General features: G+C 34.1%; 1 protein-coding gene across 1 annotated transcript in view; it reads left to right on the top strand.

Moving 5' to 3' along the window:
- Positions 1-15,565, top strand: part of CSMD1 (CUB and Sushi multiple domains 1) — a 1,068,142-nt gene that overhangs the window by 964,627 nt on the left and 87,950 nt on the right. The window contains exons 45-47 of the mRNA XM_041477428.1: positions 1,317-1,397; positions 1,546-1,659; positions 11,368-11,556. Coding sequence (XP_041333362.1) covers positions 1,317-1,397; positions 1,546-1,659; positions 11,368-11,556 — 384 coding nt within the window. The remainder of the gene's footprint in view (positions 1-1,316; positions 1,398-1,545; positions 1,660-11,367; positions 11,557-15,565) is intronic.

The following is a 15,565-nucleotide window of genomic DNA, read 5'->3' as shown; positions in this document are numbered from 1 at the left end:
TTTGAGGTTTTTTTATGGTTTTGGGTTTTTGGTTTGTTTTATTTTTTTTTTTTGGGTTGTTGTTGTTTGTTTGTTTGATTGGATTTTTTTTTTGTTTGTTTGTTTTTAATAACAGTAGTTATGAGATTTTAAAAATTACATATTAAAATCTGAAGAATGTTAATTTGGGATTTTTAATAAACTGTGTTCTATCTTTAATGTTAACCATTACCATCTAATATTAAGGTCTTACTCTTTTAATTACTTTGGCCTATTTATTCAATAAAATTTAACTTTCTTTACTAAAATTATTCCCCAGAAGAGTTTCTGGGGTGCTATGGTAAAGCTAAACAATAGCATAAAACCTGATATGCAGCAAAATACTTTGTTCAAATTTACATTCAGGGCTAAAGGTGGTGAAAATTAGGCATCTAACTCACAAGTGAAAAGCTGAACTACAGTTCTAGTTCTAATTTGGACTAAGTCATCCAAAATGTGTATAATAAATGGAAGATTATTAGCCTTCTGGACTCAAAATTAAAAATATACAATGAATGAATTCACAAAGACCAAATAAATGTTACAGAAAGAGAGTTGTGAGATGCCTGTTTGCATGGGGAAGGCCATATCAAATTGTTACTCAGAATCTGAAATGTTTCTCTTGTCTGTATCCTTCTCCTAAAACGAGGTCATGATACATGGTCATCCACTGCACTTAATCTGAGAAGCAAAAACTAAAGTGGTTAGGCCTATCAAGTTGTCTGAGAATTTTGTTCTGACAGTAAATTTCTTCCTTGAAGGGGGAAGTTTTCTTTATGATATACATTCTCATCACAATCTTCATTTCTGTTTTGAATTTTTTCAATCCCGAAAGGGCTTCTTCAACTGTTGTAGGCATTCTATTCCATTTTAGAAACACAGTCATTTTAGTGGTCACCTTTCTTATGAGATTGCTCACAATTTATTGAAACAGATTTGAAAAGCAAAGAGACTTTGTTTAAAGGGTCATAGAATGTTTTAAATTTAAAGGGACCTTAAAGATCATCTAGTTTCAATCACCCTGCCATGGACAGGAACATCTTCCACCAGACCAGGTTTAGACCTAGACTTGTATGATTCCTGAGAGCCACAACTTCCCTGGGCAACCTGTTCCAGTGTCTCACCACGCTCATGTCATGTAATGACATTTAACTTGGGAAATGTTGTAACTGAGAGACCACTGAACTGAGAGGTTCAGTGCAGCTCTTGTAATTTGGGAAGTGTGAATATGAAATGAATTCTCTGTAATACTCCTTAGCACACCAATACTTTTTTTTTTTTTTTACTTAAATTTGCAGCTTATCAGCTCAGGAAGTGCCAGCCTCCACCCACAGTTCCACATGCAGATTTGTTTACAGAAGATGATGACTTTGAAATAGGTAAAAAGATAGTATTTATTTTTCTTTCTTCTGTTTTCACTTGAATTCTAAATAAACTAAGCAATTTCATCTTCCACCTTAGATTTTTATGTACTTCTGTTAGAAGGATTTTTTGAGGCTTAACCTTTTTTTTCAATACCTTTTTCAGGAGATTTTGTGAAGTACAGGTGCCATCCTGGTTTTACCCTTGTTGGACAAGATATATTAACCTGCAAACTGAATGCACAGTTGCAGTTTGAAGGATCCTCTCCATCCTGTGAAGGTAAATATATACTTGCATGGTGTGTATATCATTAGTATGCATCCTACATAAAGCATCAATTTTTTGGCACTGTCATTTTCTTGATGCTTAAAAGAAAATATTCCATTTACTTCTTTAATATCTAAGAAATGCACTTTTTTATATATTCAGATCTAAGAATTCCACGTAGAAATTTTATTCTTTAGAACCAATGAGAAGTGATTTTAAATATTTGACTCCACGATTACTGAAACACTGATTTCTAAAATTAATTTTAAATATTCTATATTGCTTCATAACAAACCATGGATTTATTTTTACTTTTGAAGAATACTAAAAAATATGAAAATAAATTAAGCTTTCAAAATAAAAAAAAATATTCTCTGTGCTTTGACAAATATGGTGACATTGTATAACAGTCACATGAAAAAGCTGTTTTAAAATAATATGTGGCAAATTTAAATTTTTCAAAGTAATAAATCTCTTTAAGCTATTTATATTATTTTCATAAACACAGCATTTCAAACAAGGAACTAAAAATTTAATATGAATGATGTTTAGATGCACTTTTTATATAACGTCCTCATCTTCATGGAAAATGAGTTTATCTTGGAAATTTGTCTTCCAACCTTTGTTTTTCAAAATATGTTGTTTGATGTTTTTTTTCTTTATTTCATTTTGTTAAATAGAGGATGACAAAAAGGTTTTGAAATGTTGCAAAATGATCAAAGAATCATCTGTAGAATTTTATCCTCAAAATTTTGGGGGAAAAAATGTTACTGATAACATGCTATCATTAAAATTTAAGGAAATGAAAAATTGAACAGAATTTCTCTTTTGTGTATTATACAAGTTTACTTTGATCTATAATTTTGGATGGAGTATCTTCCATATCATGAGGTGAAAACATCCCTATGCACAAGCAGTAATGCTGGAAGCTCAGCAATTATTGTGACATTGTAATAATAGCTGTGTGTGTATCTTCCTTCCTGTTACCCAGGTTCTCTATTTTCATGATTTAAAAATTAATAAAGAATTCATAGTGCAAAGTATTAGTTTATTGATAATATTAATATGTTTTATGCATCTAATTTTCTGTATGAACACACATGCTTGAGGTAAAGTGGGTTTTTTACCTCCCATTTTTTGTCTTGTGCATCCAATTAGTTGGATCTGCCATGAGTTCAGACATTGGACTCCATATCTTTGTTCTGAGTGGAAAAGAATCATTATTCATTTCAGGATCTTCACCATAAAATATGCAGAATTAATGGGAATATTGTGTACTTTTATGTCTCTCTTGTTAGGATAACTGAATACTTATTAATGTTTCTGGTGATTTCTTTTTTTAATCAATGTGTTTCTCTGTTATAAATGTAATATTTTAATAGGATGATTGTACTGCAAATCCAGACTTAATGTTTTAGTTAACAGTAAAAGCAGTAACTTAACTCTTGACTATGTCAATTAGAGTGTAAATGTAAAGTGAAAGCCTGAAATAAACTGAACAGTTATTGTAAAATCTACAGAGATATTAGGAACTTCTGAGAAGGGTTCATAACATATATCCATTACAATAACATATAGACATAGCGATAACATATATCCATAACATCCATCCATAACAATTCCTGCAGATGCTGTGCAAGTGGCTGTGCTTTCTCTGGCTGTATCCTGTGAATACAGCAAAACTTTGTTACAAGGATGACATCAAAAGAAGTTATCTGATTATGAAAAATGAAAGTGCCATTGAGTGATTCAGAGACAGTAGACAATAGGACTGACAGCATTAGAGTAAGATTCTGGCAGTTATTTTGGATAGACCTAAGGGAGACATTTCTTGAGGTAAATTGGGATGCACCTGATTTCCTTTCTTCAGCCAAGTTGTATCTTTATATAAATTTGATTTTCCTTTCTGGAAAGTAGAATTACTTGGTTTTCTTTCTATCCCACCCTCCCCAGTATTACTGTAGAGCTAAATGTTGAATGTAATTCCATTTTATTATAAAACCCTAGCTTGTATTTATGAACCACACGGAATATTGCTAGGTAATTTAAAAGTTGTGCTTTTAATGACTGCCTTTATAGATTTTACTCATAGATAAATATTTGAAGGTACGCATGTTGCACTTTGTAAACCTAAGTATCTGAAGGGGGAAATACATATTTCTGCAACAGACCAGAAATTTTGTACACCAGAACATATACCCAGTGTTCCATATCTAGCACTGGCCTCTAATTATTTTCTAGTGCAGGACAGAAAATCGCTGAAAACATGCAGTTAATTAAGGCCTCAACCCAACTGTAGCTAAACCACTCTTAAGCCAGCAATGTTCTTTATATTTTGAATCCTGTAGGGCTGTTTCTTTAGTAGAATTACTCAGTCCTATTTTGAACCCATGTAAATGCCTTAAATCCACAAATTCTTGTGCAAAAAGTTACACAATTTATTTATTTAAAATGTGAAGTTGTTTCTCTGTCTGCTTTGAGCTTGGCACCTGCTGTTTCCATGTTGTCCAGTTCTTATGGGGAAAAAAATTAGTAACAAGTTGGTCTCTATTCACCATACTTATGGCATGATTCTATAGACCAGAAGATATTTAATATCTTTAATCATTCTTCCCATCCTTCCCAATACCCTGTCCAATTCTATTCTATTTCTTTAGGAGTGATGCAGGATGGAACGGCATTTATAAGAAACTATTTTATCCTCACAGACTTGAAAAACATTTGCTACTTGCTATGCAATTTGCATATTGTATTTCAAACTAAGTTTTGAACTGCCTTCTCATAGTTCTACATTTTACCTGTAATTTAAAATTGTTCAGATTGTCCTTGTTTAGTTCAGCTTCATATTTTTTAAAGATACAGGAACACTTTCCATTTTCCTGAGCTGTGCCACTATGTTGTAGCAGTCAAAAAATATATTTATATAATAGAAGGTGAAATTCTAGGATATTATATATGAATCTGATGACATATCTGACAGGCAAGAAAAATTAATCTGCTTGACCAGTTCTACATCCTTCTCTAGAAATGACCTCCAGAGCAACTATAATCACAACACACCACAGTTTTCTTACAGCTCCTTTTCCCTTCCTGTCTGAGGACAGACTTGCTCGAGATGTTTGGTACTGTGTTAACTTGCCAAGTATTTTCTAACATACAGAGCCCTAGGCACCCCTACAGTACCTCTCTTGTCAGTGTGAACGGGTTTATGCTTAAAAGTAGTTGAACTGTTGTCATTTCTGTTTCTACACGTGGAGCTACTGCTCTCATCCTATACCTTTATACTCTTGCTACAAATTTCTTTCGTGTTTTAGTTGCTGTTAGGGAAGAGTAGAGATGCATATTAAAGCATTATCAGCGTTATGACAGAAAAAAATATTCCTGTACTGCTCACAAAAATTGAGATACTAGTTAAACAGATAATGGGTATTCAGTGTAAGATAATATGGCTGCTCAAAGCACTTCAGTTACAGGGATAGTGTGATAATATTGTCCTAATGTGGTGATAATATTTATTAATACAAAGCAAAATCAAATATGAGGATATCAGAAATAGTATTAGTGTTAAGAAGCTTGGTCAGGCCTTCCCCAAAAAACTTAAATCAGATTTCTGCAAAAGCCATGTTCAGGAATGTGCGTCTCAAAACTAGTATACGATGAAAGTGTTGTACTGCCATGCAGAATTACTCTTCTCATGACACTTCCCCACTGCACACGATTACATGTGACTGTGTAACATTAAGATAGTTGTTATTTCCTGTTGTTTTTCTGTAGGCATTGCCTCTGTGCATGAATTTGTGCAAGTCTAACAAATAACATTATTTGGAATTTACATGTGCAACAATCTTATTAAAAATGGATGTAAAATAGATTACTTATGTCCTCCAATATGCCTAAAGCATGTTTTTAGTATTTATTCCTGTTATCATTTCAAACTATTTTACAGTAGCTACTTTTAATATTCATGGGGTTTACTTATAAATAATTGATTATTAAATATATTTTGGGGCTCAAACATGTAATTTATTTTGCAGCTTAGATTTTCTCAAGTCGTAAATTTCACATCAATTCCTAAACTTCTAAATGTGTAGGGAATTGAGTCAACCTGTAATTTAACTGACAGAAGAGAGTCCATGAGGTATCAAATATGTTAATGTGCTAGTCAAATAAAAGAAACAGTATTAAGAGTAGAATATTGTGGTAGGTTGACCTTGGCTGCTCTATCTCTCTCCTTCTCAGGAGAAGGAAATAAGATAGATAAAAACTTGTAGGTCAAGATAAAGCAATTTTCTAAAGCAAAAGTGAAAGGTTGCATGCACAAGAAGAGAAAAAAGCCAAACGTTTTGTTCTCTACTTTCCATCATCAGGCAATGTCCAACACTTCTGGGGAGCAGGACTTCGGCATATGCAGCTGTTGTCAATATTGAGTGCACCCTCTTCTTTCTCTTTGTTTTTAGCCTTCATTGCTGAGCCAATGTCATGTTGTGTGGAATATCCCTCTGGTCAGTTTGGGTCAGCTGTCCTGACTAGGCCCCCTCCCAAGACCTCGCCCACCCCCAGCATGCTGGGAGGTGCAGAATGTTGGAGAGACAGCACTGATGCTGTGCCAGCACCACTCAGCAGTAGACAAAATTGTGCTGCATTGCCAACTCCTTTCTAGCTACCAATATAAAGCACAGCACTGTGAGGGAGTGTTGTGGGGAAAAATAACTCCTTTTTGGCTAAACCCAACCCAAATATGTATGCATCAACCAGAGCACGTTTTATTTAGGAGTATTCTATTTTTAAATGTTATGCAAAAAGGGCAGAGCTAATATTATTATTAAATAAAAAGCTTGAAATAGAAAAAAAAGAAATTAATCCTTTTCTGTGTATGGTGAATGCAAGATAATAACACTATGGACTTTACTTTTATTCAAATTATAGGTATTAGCTGTGGTACTGAAAAATGGATGTGCCTTTTGTTTTAAAGAACAAAGTGAAGCAGTCTTACTATTTCAGTATCTCAGTTTTATGTTTTCATATGTCTTTAGACATATAAATCTTGTAAAATTTAAATCTCATAAAGTGTAGCTTCCAGCCTAGTTAAGTTGTGTAATCAGCAGCTAAGCTATACAGGAGAGGAATTGGTGAGTAATTCATTGGGGTGCAGAAAGAGCCAATAAAGGCTGCCAAGGTGAGCCATGCCAATTTGCCACAAAACCCCGTGGTACAGCCAGATTCCCAGACTGCAAAGGGGCAGGCAATACACAATCTGCTTTCCCCTGAACTACTCCAGAGCTATTCCTCTCATAAGTCCCTGTGGTACATCTGCTATGAACAGCTTAGATTGGAAGGGACTTCTTGTCAAATGAGTCTTAGCCTTAGTAAGTAAATCTTGGCAATAGGAAGACTAAAGCTATAGCTTAGTGTTTAAAAATGTTTGGTCACTTCTGTCCTAGCACAAAAGAGGAACTGAACTGTTTAAAGGTTAGAATGACATAATAGTTTTGATTTTACTGAATTTTCTGCTCTAGGAATATGCTGGTTTTGTCTCAGTACCACAGAGGGATAGTCCATATCTCCTTTCACCCTTGGCATTACTATTTGCATTAGAGGTGCAATTTTTTTCCACTTAAACATTATTCCTCCTATCTGAAAATTGTTTCATTAGTAAATTTCTGAAGTTCAGTGAGTGAATACAATAGAATATGTGGAGGAAAGAATTCCTACAGCAGTCCTGCTGATGTCTTTTCAGTTCTAAAAGCAGTCAGACAAAAACTCAGATGCAGTTAGGTGATAAAAATATGGTTACCCTTATAAAGAATCCTTTATGGTGCACAGCCAAAATACATGCCGAAAAGGCACTGAAGATGCACATGGTAACATAAAGCAGACACAATTTTATGTTTTGCAAATTAGCATAACTGACAAGAATTCCCAGTCAGAGATGAGGTTATTCCTCCCTGGTTCGACCCTTTTTTGAAAACCCCTGCCTTTAGATACTAGCTAAACTTTGTTTATGAGAAAGTGTCTTGAGAAGCCATTTTAACCTTGGTTCCCAGAGAATTTAATCTTGGTTCCCAGAGGATTCAAGTCTCTAGGAATGTGTTCTGTCTTTCTGTCTAACAGAGTAGATTAAATGCTAGCCATGAATCTATGTAGTTATACAGTAATAGTCTGCAGAGTTACAAATATATAAAGAATATATAAAAACAAAAAGGTAAAAATCAGCTTGGCATCACTGAATTGATATATTTCTTGTGTACATGTGATGATGTGTTCAAGGAAATACTCTGACCTTTAAGCTGTTGATTTTTAATATTCACTCACCAAAGAAATATTCTTAATTACAAAGCAACATCATATTTTTCCTTAATTATGGGAGAAGGGCATGAGGAAACATCTGCAAAAGGCACATTTCCCCTGTGGTGAATAATTTAGTGTCACGTCCCTTCTTAAGATTTGGCTTCAAGGAATGAGACAGCTAAGAGCTGTCATTTCTCTGTTATTGATAATTTTTACATGCTTTTGAAAAAAATTTTTTTGTTGTTATTTTTTCAAACCTAGTAAATAAGCTATTTCCATGTCTCTTTCCTTCACTTTTGGTCCCTGATATCTTTACAAGAAAAACTAGATAGTCAAAGAGCAAAGCAGCTGAAATAAAGAGGCAGAAAAAGTAATTTTTGTGGGTTTTTATCCTTTCTTCTTCCCTCCACAATTTTCTACTCCTGTCTCTTTTTCTTTTTGCAGACCATTCTTATAATTTCTTCTCTGGAGCACTGCCACAGGTTTCTCAGATGATCACAGTCAGTGTCTGTGCTATATGAGTGTGTCTTTCTTTCTGTTCTATGACAGTTCTTTTATCCCAAAAGAAACTAACATTTTTCACTTCTCTGAATTGTTGACTTTCCTCTAGGTTTTCATTTCATTCCTTCCCTGACTCAATTTTTTAAAGATGCTTGCAATGTATTTCTTGAGTTAGTGAACAATATATCAGCACTTAGTGACAGTGTTCTGGGGATCACTATACAATGATTCCAGGCTTTTCAAAATGTAATTTTGAATCTTATTCTTAGTTGATAATGTTCCACCCAAGATTACAAAAACTTCATATACTGGAGTAAGCAAACAGAGTCCATTCAGTGAGTTCTTAAGAAGATACTTGGAGGGCACCTCTCTGAAAATGATACCTGTGGTAACTTAGCTGAAAGAGCACCCATATAAAGCAGGTAATAACAGCCTTTTAGAATAACCCAGCTGTAAACTTCTCTGGAAGAAGTGTACTATTACACTTCTCAAGTAATGAGATCACCAGGTTTTAGTCTTGTCTGGACTGTATTTGTGTAACACCCATGTTTTGTTTGCAAAACCCAAATCTGAATGGACTGTATTTGTGTAACATACAGGTTTTGTTTGCAAGCCCCAAATCTGAATGACTACTATATAATTGGTTTCATGAGTGATTTGACCAACAGTAATTTCCATAACTTCCTAAGATGCTGAGGAAAAGCAAGCAACAAAAAACATTTGTATCCTTAACACTTGTGCTGCTAGTGTTTAGATATGGCATGTTTACAAAACCACTCTAGATGTACTCCCTGCACTCCCATGTCCCATTCCAAATGACCCATACATTGCAACTTCTTGTTTGTCATGTTTAGTTTATTGTAGCCATTTCTAAGCCATAGTTTGTCCAGAGAGGTGACAGTTTTCCAGTGTTGAAAAGAATCACTCTGTCTTGCTGTGAAAAGTCTGACAGCATCACTTATTTCTCTCTTGTAATTTTTGACTGTGTAATTTTTGTAATTTTTGAAGACAAGCTTTCAATTCTCAAGGTTTTCTCATAGATGCTACAATTTTTAATAAACATTTCAAGTAAGTTGCTACTGGATCAGTAAAAAACACCTTTTTCCTCCTTCAAATAGTCCTGTAGCATAAGGAATGACACTACAGGATAAAACAGGCTGTGGAACTGTGCCATGTCAGCTGCTCTTCATCACTGATGTGCACTTTTATTCATGTCAGACAGGAAACGCTGTGGGGAAAGTTATTGTTATTTATCTGATGATATTTTTATGCCCAATATTTTTCTTTAAGAATTCGCTGGTTTACTTGTATTTTGTGTGAACTTATGAGTCAGAGCACTTTGTGACAGCATTTTCCCAAGTTCATCTTGTATTACTTTGAATAATAGAGAAAGTCAAAGTAACAGTGTGTTTCATTTTAAGAGAATGAAGGAAGAAGCTATTGTCATTAAACACATGCAATGCTATATTCTTAGACAGAAGTTTTTGTGAAATTTCTGGGTGTAATATTACTACAGGTGTTTCTACTTCAAGAGGCAATCTCTGGATTATTGTCTGAAGGATTCTTACTGCTTTATATACCGTTGTTCCATGGGCTTTCCCTCTCTTAGGATCTTCTAGGAAAAATGGCTGTGCCTCTTAGGGATACTGTCTGCTGCAGCCAGTGCTGTCAAATGATAGCAGAAAGGAATAGGTGCCAAAGAGAAATTATTTGCGTACAATCTTTTGCCCAATCCAGATCTTGTTCCCCTGTTTGATGGCCTATTCTCACTCGCATATTACATCCCTCCTTTTCACTGACAATATTGGCTGACAATATTCTCTCTGACTAAAAAAAAAAAAAATTAGCTACAGCTGAACCTAAATTTCACCTCCAAGTCTGCAAAAGATCTTCTAAGGAAAATGCTCCAGTTTTTAATGTTTGTTTCTGATATTTATGTGTGGGTTTCCTGCTGTACTGTACTTTTTTCTGCTGATCACTTTTCTCTCTGTTGTTTTGTTTTTCATCTTTATTACAACTTTTACTTAAGTGTTTGAGAGCTATGACAGATGATTTCCAGGAATGCATTTCTGCGAAGATATATTTGTGAATCTTACACAAAAAATATTGTTAATATGAATATATAATATGGAACTGTGGACAAAATGTATCAGACTTCAACAGGAAACAGATTTGAAAAAATAAGTCCTATGTGACATCTTAAAGATGTTTTGTTCTTTAACAAAATGTTAAAGAAAAATAGTGACAAACAAAACTTCCTAATCAAACCAGTGTTTAAGATATAAAATTTGCGGTATTTTAATATATTATACCCCTTTCAGTATGCAGAGATCATAAATCTCTATGAATACCAGGTGAAATTTAAAGTTCAGACTTTAAATAACAGGGGAAGTAGTTGCTAAGAAAGTCTTACTTGGATGACTTGGAGCATTGATGACTTGTATTCAAAATGAACACTTTACATAAAACTTGTGTACTTTCAAATTATCTGGTATGTCTAGATGTTTCAATATGTTGTCATGGTCATGTAACAGGCTTAATTTCTAAAGCCGAGTCATTTTTTTTTAAGGTGTCAAATGGAATACAGTTTCCAAATAAAAAGTTTTACTGGTACTTTTACCTCACTTGTGTGAATGATTGCACCAACATATGTGAATTCCTTGACTGAAACCACTTTGGGCTCTAACATATTTCTTTCTGGATAGATGCTTTGCTACAATTAATAAATTAGTATAATGTTTCCTAAGTGCAAGGTGATCCTTTATAAAAGTGGTCCTGTTTTTGAGCATATTGTTGGGAACTTTTTCCCCTTCCATCTAGAATATGGTTATAAGGTTTTCATTTGGAAACTGACCCTGAAGCATGCATTTCATGGAGAAGAAGCATTTTGTTTCATTGCTATTCTTAGTGTTCTTTTTGTGTCCTTTTTAGCACAATGTCCAGCAAATGAAATACGTACAGAATCATCAGGAGTGATCCTCAGTCCAGGTTATCCAGGCACCTACCCCAACTCTCAGACATGTTCTTGGACTATTAAGGTTGAGCCAGGATATAACATTTCCATTTTTGTAGAAATGTTTCAAAGTGAAAAGCAATTCGATGAGCTGGAGGTATTTGATGGTAAGAAAGATTTATATTCTATCTTATTACACAAGAACAAATACTGGGTGAAGTGGGCCTTGATTTGAAATTGTTTGGTTTATAATGCAGTGATATATCTGAAAATTAAACAATAATTCAGAATTCCTATTACTTTTGCCTTATATCTAAATCTATTAGCTGATAAGAGTATTTATAGATGTATTCAAGACTGAAATAATTTTAAATTTTCTTAGGTACTGTTACAGAGGTGCAGTAACAACTGCAGCTTCCCTAGGAAAGTCACACAGTTTTAAAATACATTTAAAATACATTAAATACATTTTCTGTTTCCTGGGAAGTTTATGGAGGTGTCTGAAAGGAGAAGTTAACATGCTGGTCTGTAATTGTTCATTTCTGTTGAAGAAGTATTTTGGGGTTATAATTACATCTGTCCAAATGCATAAATTTTTTGAGCCTTTATTCTGATACTTGAGCTCAAATACCCTGTCCATAGCATAGCAGACCAGTGTTGTTCATTGTTTGAATATACCACTGTTGAAGTGTCCATCTGTTTTTGGACAAGAGCAGAAAAATGTGTTGTCACTTCTCAAAGGGCTCTGCTTAATTCTTATTTTCTACTTAATTCTGAACTTATTATGACTTATTATGTTCTCATCGATTGACAAGGATAACTAGTCTCTGATTGTCCTTAAATACATTTTTATTCATTTAGAGATCATTATCATATCTTCCTTCATTAACCTAGAATATATAAGTATGATAGAAATGATGAATATTCACTATGGGAGTTTCAGAGCATGAAAAAATATTAAAAGGTCATATCTTTTGTGGTATCTTGTTCTAAGTATTCTTCTGAAGGATTAGATTTTAATGTCTAAAACTACTAATTTTTTTCACTTTTTGGTAGAAACATCCTTAAAAAATCCACAATATTTTTATGTTTATAAAATGCCACATCATAGCATATTTTTTCTTCATAACATGTATGCTGGTCCCTGTCAGGTTAGTACAGAAAACAGTCTGCAAAAAAATCTTTAAAGACTGGCTTTTCCTCCATTCTGTTTTGTATCAAAGACAATATAGAACGTTACTGGAACTTTTCTAGTGGTCTGATCACTTTGTTTTCTTTTGACAAATTCTGTTGAAACAGCATAATTTTCCTGATGTATATTTTGGTTTTCTTTCCTGTGAATTTAAATGAAATGAAACCAGATTATCAGTAATAGATCTGAGCAAAGAACTAATGTTGTTCCTACATTTTTAAGCACTTTAATTTCATGGCATGAAATAATAGTCTTACAAATTCATCTCTACTGCAGCTCTGCAGAAGTAATTTTTTTCTACCACCTACCAGCAACCTTAAGTGAAAAAGATAATGGCATATTTATAACCTCTCAACTACAGTGCCGTGTGGAGATTCCAGAGCTAGCTCTCAACAAGTTGATATTCAGATATGGCCCATTGCAGCACCTTGCAGAGATACTTGTTTGTGTCCCTATGGCCACATTAGCAATGTGCTTTGCTAGACTAATTAGTTACACATCTCAGCATGAGTTTTTGGGGGCAGAAGACAATGCTGATGTGGCTATACTGCTTTCCAGTGATGGCTATAACTCAGACTCAAATGTTGCTGCATTTTGCAGTAAGCAAATGTATGTCATATTGTGGGGCCTTGTATGGTCCAAAACAGTGTATTTCATCTAGGTTAGTAGAACTGCACTGATCTATCTCTAACAGGTAAAGATGCATCATCAAACTTTATGCAGAAACTGTATAAAGATTTGCAAGACAAATGTTTAGGGAAATAGTGTTGCTAAGGCACTCATTTTTGATTGCTTTATAAGGTAGCTTTGGAATGCAAAGCACAGCAAGGACTGCATCTACCTGACTGCTCTGTACATTATGGTACTTCAGCAGGTGGATGATGATCAGGGTGGGCAGCCAGTCAGTAAAGTCACCCTGGCCAAGTGGGAGCAACAAGCCCATTATCCATTCCCACTTACCTGTCACACCCTTAGAAAACCTTCTCTGGATTCTAAACCAGAGAAGCCATAAATGTTACATGAACATAATTATTAAAGTATATTGAACTTAAAAATATTGCATTCAGGTATTTACACTGAATAGCATTAATTTAGTACAGAAAATATTTTTTTCTCTCTGAAATAAACTGAAACTAATCTATCACTGAAAATAGAAGGAAATGCCAACTTTTATCTAATACTCAAGAGAACACCATATGACAGATCACCACAGCAGACGTTGAGTGTGTTGAGTGTTTCCTTATATAGACAAACTCTGCAATAATAATTAAATAAATGTCAGATTCAAGAACAACTGAATCACGCTGCTAACCTTCCTGAAGGTGAGCAGTGACTGCTAGGTAAGGTACTGAATCTGAAACTCAACTCCAGGAAAAACAAAGCAAAATTAAAATGCATTGACTCAATCCTCTGGTCTCCTAATGATTAAAAAATGTGGTGTGGCATATGGTGCTGCAAAATAATTTTATGATCACTAATAAAGATTCTTACCTTATTGTAGGTAGTAGGTCTTTATTTGTAGAAGTCCATTTTTCAGTCCCTTGAGAATTTTAAAAGAGCATTTACATTCCAAACAGTAACAAGGGTATTAAACAGATTTACAAAATCCAAAGTGAAGCACAGAGTAACTGAGTCAAATGTCATATTCTAAATATTTTTTCAAGCAAAAATAGGAATTGACCTTAGCATTCCTTATACTGTAACCATCAAACACTAACTCTGCAATATGACAAACAAACAAGCCATGAAGCATTTTTATGAGGGCATGCTGAGCAACCTGTGCCTAAAGCAATGCTTATTTGTAGATGCATTTATTATTTAGATTTTTTTTTTTAGTAATGCTAACTTAGTTGCAGTGTTAGGGTGACTGAAATGCAGTTCATAAGAACGGGGAAGTAATTTTAATATTTATGTTTTTGTGGCTTCCATGGCCTCCCTTCTGTACCTGAAATGTCCCAGTCAGAAATTACACATTTTTTTTTTTAATTGAACTTGATGGGGCTGGCAACAATTTCAATTGTATTGTATTCAGTTTTTAGGTGTCATTTGATTCAGTTTTATTTTTCTATTTTCATAGAAATAGAAAAAAATGAATGAAGAAGCTCTTTATTTGTAATAGCATCTCTGACCAGGATAATGTTGGTTGATATAGCTTTCTTAAACTTGAAAAAACATGGAGCAAATGACATGGTGAGCATGTGGGAGTGCTTCAGCTGGAGACAACATAACCTTCATATGGAGGAATAAAAAGCCATTTCATGTTTAAGAAAGCTTCCAGTTGGAGATTGGATTGATACATGGATTTTTTTTTGCCCTCTTGTATATATGTTGTTATATAAATAGTGCTGAAATCATTATCTGTGCCTCTAGGGTTTTATTCTGGTGAAGATATTGGTTTAGGGCCAGGATACAGTTTTTCAGCATCTTGTATTTACCATAAATGAACACCACACTAAAATGAAACTATAGAAAACATACTAATTAACAGAACTGAGCCCTAGTGAAGCATGCAAATAGTACTTGTACATATGTGTATTCTAAGTGAAACTGTGGTGGTCTTACATATGATGGAGCTTTTTTTTGGCTACTGTGTCCATTGTGTAATATGGTGGTGTTTAAATTATACAAGCTGTACAATATCAAAGAATGTATATGTTTGCTACAACTCACTAGTTAGAAAAGAGCTTAAATAAACAATAGATTTAAAAGGGCAAGGAGCAGAAACACAACCTCATTCAGTGTATTTGTGGCAAATATAAATGAATACCTTTTTTTTTCTTTTTTAAACCACTACTTTTTTCAGTGTTTATGGAGAAATCACTTATTGCTTTATATTTCTATTTGTTTGTACCAAGATAAAAACTCTTGGTGCAAACAAATGGAAATATAAAGCAATTATAATGCTCTCTAGTGAAAACCTAAAATCAGATGGATAGTTTAAATTGAGATCTGTTAGTTATTTCTCTGACAAAGAAGTGCCTGGC

Source organism: Pyrgilauda ruficollis, unplaced genomic scaffold (assembly GCF_017590135.1).
Source record: "Pyrgilauda ruficollis isolate IOZ18807 unplaced genomic scaffold, ASM1759013v1 scaffold40, whole genome shotgun sequence".
Lineage (NCBI taxonomy): Eukaryota > Metazoa > Chordata > Aves > Passeriformes > Passeridae > Pyrgilauda > Pyrgilauda ruficollis.
This window is presented reverse-complemented; position numbering and strand designations above follow the sequence as displayed.